At 45.5% G+C, this 6,137-nt stretch overlaps 1 protein-coding gene across 3 annotated transcripts in view; it reads left to right on the forward strand.

Moving 5' to 3' along the window:
* Positions 1-6,137, forward strand: part of LOC105512741 (chromosome unknown open reading frame, human C20orf194) — a 150,329-nt gene that overhangs the window by 61,046 nt on the left and 83,146 nt on the right. For all 3 annotated transcript variants that reach the window (XM_011943311.1, XM_011943313.1, XM_011943312.1), the window contains 3 exons: positions 1,664-1,708; positions 2,084-2,129; positions 5,903-6,014. In XM_011943311.1, coding sequence (XP_011798701.1) covers positions 1,664-1,708; positions 2,084-2,129; positions 5,903-6,014 — 203 coding nt within the window. The remainder of the gene's footprint in view (positions 1-1,663; positions 1,709-2,083; positions 2,130-5,902; positions 6,015-6,137) is intronic.

Raw genomic sequence — 6,137 nt, forward strand, 5'->3', positions numbered from 1 at the left:
GGAGGCAGAGCTTGCAGTGAGCTGAGATCCGGCCACTGCACTCCAGCCTGGGTGACAGAGTGAGACTCCGTCTCAAAAAAAAAAAAAGAATACTTCTAGGATATGTCCGGTGATGCCTCAGGTCTATGTCCCACATTTTCTTACATCTGCAGTCCTGGGTAATAAGTTGGAGTATTTGAAAGATTAGGCAATTAATTGTTCTAACAAGAAGAATTCTATTTCTGCAGCCCCACGAGTGGAAGAAAGCCAGAACTCTGTGGTGCAGGGCTTTAGACTTGCTTCAGGTCTTCTCTCCCCTGGGTCTTCTGGATCTTGCTGTCCTGGCCATGAAAGGGGAATGATAAAGGAAGTTTGTTCCCTTAAGACCTTGTGCTGCCCTGTACTATCTGTTTCTGGCCAACCTGAATTTGAGAACGCTCCTTCAATCTGCATCTGTGTGACTTTGGGCAAGACAGGGAACTGTCTGTATCTGCTTCTTCAACTACCCACCTTGTGAAGCAATTGGGCACATAGACGTTAGCTGCTGTCACCGTGAGGTGTTCTCTCTTACCATCAATATGGCTAGCATAGTCATTCTACTCCTCCTTTACTTGGGCCCTTGCCTAGGCCACTCAGCTTCCCCAGAGCAGGCCCCCCTAAGTCCCAAGGCCTCCTAGGCCTAGGTGTCTGCCCTAGTTGGAGAAAGGCACAAAGAGAAAACACCAGTCAATGAGAGAAGAGTCTCTCAGGCCAGTCTTCCACCTGGAGCCCCACCCCTTTCTCACCACAAAGATTATTTCACTGAGGGCGGGGCGCGATGGCTCACGCCTGTAATCCCAGCACTTTGGGAGGCCAAGACAGGCGATCACTCGAGGTCAGGAGTTCGAGACCATCCTGACCAACATGGCAAAACCCCGCCTTCACTAAAAATGCAAAAATTAGCCAGGCGTAGTTTTACACACCTGTAGTCCTAGCTACTGGGGAGGCTGAGGCAGGAGAATTGCTTGAACCCAGGAGGTGGAGGTTGCAGTGAGTTGAGATCACACCACTGCACCCCGGCCTGGGTGACAGAACGAGACTCTGTCTCAAAAAAAAAGATTACTCCAGTGAGGACCCTCGGATTGCTTCAGATTAGCAGATTTCTTTCTCCCAAGACAGGAAGGAATGGAAGCCATGAATGCAGACAGGAATTAGTGTGTAGCTATCTAGTACTTGTTAATGCAAGAGATTACACTTACACAAGTTAGAGTAAGCCAAAACGGTTTTCTAGTTATTTCTCGGCTCTGAAGGCCTCACCCTGCCCCTGGCTCCACAGCATTTGACTGTGAGTTGCAGAGACACGGCCTCTGCTTGTGCTTAGAGCAGAGATGGAGGGTCACTCTCAGTCTGCAGTGAGCAGCAGTCCTCTCATGTCATTTTCTCCTGTTGTTGTCCAAGAGTCAAGACAGTCCTTAGGACTTGCACAGAGGCAGGGCTGTGATTAGAGTTAGACACTGACCCCATACCTGCTGGTGGTATAGGACCCTGGGGAAAGTATCTAAAATAGGATAAATCTGGGCAAAGCAAGGATGACACACACCTCACTGTGTGGCCTTGAGAATCCCAAGCAGTTACCCTGTACAGGTGTCTGGGGAGCAGGAGCAGACTGATTTTTCTTTTGTTTTGTTTTGTTTCTGGTCTACAGCTCCAAGATGGCTTTTCATATGCATGCTGTGAGTAATCAGGGAAGGTGCGTATATGATTGTGGTGTAACCTTATATGGAGCAAGTTTTAGGGGGAAGGCTGCTGACATGAGTGGTTTTCTCATGCTTCCACACCTAGCAGCGACATCACTCCAGGGTTGGGCTTGGGCTGACTGCTCAGCTGAGCCCCAGTACCCTGCGTTCTTCCCACTGCAGAGCTGAGGGGCAGAGGTGGGGATGGACATACTCAGCTTAGTGGCCCACATACCAATTCTACAAACATGCAACCCAGTGTTTTGAAAGGCCCTAAGAGCAATCCGAGTCTATGACATGTCATTACCAAGTTGAAAAAAGCGAACACTGTGAATTTAAGTACACTTAAAAACTCTTTAACATAGTCTTCCATCTCTTTCCTCTTCTAGAATTGTACCGCTGGACAGTGAAAATAGCTTATCCTTTGTGAAGACGGTAAGCAGAGTTGTCATGGGTCAGCTGGCTGGGAATGGCCTGTAGAGGGACATCTGTAAGTTGGGAGGTGGGAGTGGGTGGGGGTCTTGGGCAGCCCACCCCACCTGAAGAAACTGATCTGTTCTCAGTCCTATCCGAGCCGTAGCAGTGGTGAGCCTGTGCTTACTGAGGGTACCCAGGTAGCTGTGCCAGGCCGACCCATACCTGTTCTCCCTTGCCTAGGCTTCCCCGGGGTCCAGAGTCTTAATTGAGGTGTTGGGAGGCACCTCTTTCTGGGTTATGAAGCCTTCCTACAGGTAGCTGAGATTGCTCTGACCTCGTGTCGAAATGTGAGTCCAGGACAAGCCTGCCTTGACTAACAGACTTAAGTTTTTCAGTGGCATCTTTGAGTTCCAAGACTTGCATTGATGTCCTTAATGGGAACCTAGAGTTGAAACCAGTCTTGACAGCATAGTGAGACCCCATGTCTAAAAAAAAGTTTTTTTAATTAGCCAGGTATGGTGGCATGCATCTGTAGCCTGAGCTCCTCAGGAGGCTAAGGCAGGAGGATCACTTGAGTCCAGGAATTTGAGGCTGCAGTGAGCTGTGATTGCACCACTGCACTCAAGCCTGGGTGACAGAGTGAGATTTAGTCTCAGAAAACAAACAAAAACCGGGAACCTGGGAAAATTAACTACAGCCCTGTACCACAAAAGGACATCTTGGTCAACAGTGGACTGCAGATACAACAGTGGTCCCATAATATCATAACGCTGTATTTTTACTCACCATTTCTATGTGTATATATGCCTAAATACACAAATATTACCATTGTGTTATAATTGCCTACAGTATTCAGTATAGTAACATGCTGTACAGGTTTGTAGCCTAGGAGCAATAGACTACACCAGCTAGCCTAGGTGTATAGTAGGCTATACCATCTAGGTTTAAGTACACTCTATAATGTTCACACAGTGATGAAATCAGCTAATGACACATTTCTCAGAATCTATCCCTGTCATTAAGTGATACATGACTATAATTATTTAAATGACCAATAATCAACAGGGACCTGCGTCTGCCATGAAGTAGAGTAGTCAGAGCAATGTTTTCCAACCTGTGTGCTGGGGGGATGGTTTGGAGATGCACTGAGCTAATGGTCCCTGGGGTGGGATGGCATAGCCTGGGGGAGCCAGAGTTTCTAGGCCAGTTGCTCTCAGCCACAGGCTGAGTCCTCCGTTTACCCCAGAACATCCTGATGTGAAGAAGGTTGGCAAATGGTGCATGAGAGGGTGGTGCATATCCAGCCAAGATTCTGTTTGTGGTGTGTGTTATATCTTGAGTCTGTTCTGTGACCACTGCCTGAACCTTAGTTCCAAAAAGCTTTGGTTCCAGGGAACTGGGTGGGCAGCTGTGGATAATTTGGTACAAGCACATCCCCATCACCATCACCTGTGGAAAAGTAACTCAGAAGTTCCTGTCTGTAGTGTTAACCCATCTACAGAGAATAGTACAAGGGTAATTTTTTTAAGGTTGTAATTTATGTTTTTATAATGTTCCTGGTCCCCATCTGTCAATATTTTGTGTGGATGTTCTTTTAGAACTATTTCAGACTTTTTTGTGATATCAGTAAAACATTGGGAAATACTTTCTGATATTTAGGTGATCATACTTTATCTCCTTGTTAGACTTTAAAGTCTGACTTCTCTCCTGGGACTCTTGCACAGTGCTTTGGAAGATGCTTTGCATAGTAGCAGGTGATTAGGAATCCAGTAAAATCATAGTCTTGCGTCAAGTATGCACAGCTAATGAGATAGGAAATAAGAAGCAGCAAGTTGATGCTTTCTGTCTACATTCTGTCCTCTTATCCAGAGATGAAGTTCTATCTCCTTCCCAAAGCCTTCCCTGTTGATTTCTCCCTACTAGTATTCCTATAGTCCTAGCAGTTGCAGTTTGTACTACACAAATTAAGGCATAATTCAATCCTGATGTATCATATGATATCATAATGTGTCATAGGATGACCTTTGTGTACGAATGCCCTTGTCTCTCCAGCTATACATTAAGATTTCCTGAAGACAGGCACCATACCATATTTTTTCTTTCCCTGTGCCAGGTGGTGGGAAGTACATAACAAGTGTCCAACAAATGCGACACATTATCTTTTTAATATCCTCTTTTCCCTTCCTCAATATCACTGACCAAATATGAACATGAAGGATCAGGAACCCAGAGGATCTGTCCACCTGATTGGTCTGGGAACCAAAGACATAGGATTGCCATTGTCACTTAAGAGGGACCATGTAGCTCAGGAGGGTTCTGTGTCTTCAGATGCTGGAAATCCTTTGAGACAGCTTTAGATAAACCTTGCAGTTGTCAAATCTGAAAAGAAAGTTAACTCAAATATAGAAGCCTACTTGTCTCTTTTATATATCCTATTATCATAATAATATGGAAAATTAAGGGCTTTGGCTTTAACTGTGGTTTTTTTCTTTTCAACCTTGTGCCCTCTTTAAGTTTTTATTTGAAAATTCAGCAATCCATTCAAGAGGCTCAGGTCTTTTGTCTGTGTCCTAAGGGGTGGGACAGGGGTCCCAGGCTAGAACGATAATATGTGGAAGTGGACTTAGGAGATCTGCACCAGCACCCACCGCTCACTGCTATTCAGGATAGGATGGGACAGGTCCTTGTGCTGCTTATCCCATGTCCCTCATCAGATCTTCCTGGTCATCTAAGACTCTAGCTCTAGCTAACATCATTTTCTCTTTCTTCTGCTGGCTTCTTCCCAGAATTGTTCCATTTTCACTAGTTTTTACCTGATAAATTAGGGCTTTCTTACTGGACATTTGGGAGCTCTCAGAGTTGTTCTAATTTGGTTTCCAGGCTAGTGAAGCCTCTGCTTTTGTTTATCTTGGCCATAAAAGTTTGAATAGCTTTCTTGCTTTTTTTTTTTTTTTTTTTTTTTTTGAGACAGGGTCTTGCTCTGTTGCCCAGGCTGGAGTGCAGTGGCATGATCATAGATTACTGCAGCCTCAACCTCCTGGGCTCAAACAGTCCTCCTGCTTTAGCCTCCTGAATAACTGAGACCACAGGCAGATGCCACCATGCCTGGCTATTTATTTATTTATTTTTTGAGACAGAGTCTTGCTCTGTTGCCCAGGCTGGAGTTTAGTGATGCAGTCTCAGCTCACTGCAACCAGCACCTCCCAGGTTCAAGCGATTCTCCTGCCTCAGCCTCTCAAGTAGCTGGGATTATAGGCACACACACCACCATGCCTGGCTAATATTTTTTTTGTATTTTAGTAGAGATGGGATTTCACCATGTTACCCAGGCTGGTCTCAAACTCATGGGCTCAAGTGATCCACCCGCCTCACCTCCCAAAGTGTTGGGATTACAGGCATGATTCTGATTTTTCTTTAGTAGAGTGGGGATCTCACTGTGTTGTCCAGGTTGATCTCAAACTCCTGGGTTCCTCGAACTCCCAAGTTACTGGGATTACAGGCATGATCCACTGTGCCTAGTCAGTATAAAGCAATTTGAGGGAAAACAAAGATACTTTCCTTATAGCCCAAGTGTGTCTCTGATCAGGGAGCAATTTCAGGGAAGCCCGGGTGATCCTAAAGTCACCTCCCAGTTCAAAGATGTATTTAGGATAACTCCAGTTTTCCCTAGAAACTCTTCAGTACTCTTTTGCCATGTTCCTTTAGGCAGTATTTTGTGGTCTCGTTCTTATGGATTTCTCTCTGATGGTTTTGGGCTGGTACTGATCGAACTGATTTCTCATTTGATGCAGGCTTGTATGACCATCTATGACATTCCTGACTTGCTGGGAGGAAATGGTTGCTTAGGATCTGTGGTTTTCTCTGAATCGTTTTTGACTTCTCAAATCTTAGTTAAAGAAAAGGGTAAGTATATGTGATCTTTAGAAAGCAAACCTTGGCCGGGCGTGGTGGCTCAAGCCTGTAATCCCAGCACTTTGGGAGGCCGAGACGGGCGGATCACGAGGTCAGGAGATCGAGACCATCCTG

Source organism: Colobus angolensis, unplaced genomic scaffold (genome assembly GCF_000951035.1).
Source record: "Colobus angolensis palliatus isolate OR3802 unplaced genomic scaffold, Cang.pa_1.0 Scaffold219, whole genome shotgun sequence".
Lineage (NCBI taxonomy): Eukaryota > Metazoa > Chordata > Mammalia > Primates > Cercopithecidae > Colobus > Colobus angolensis.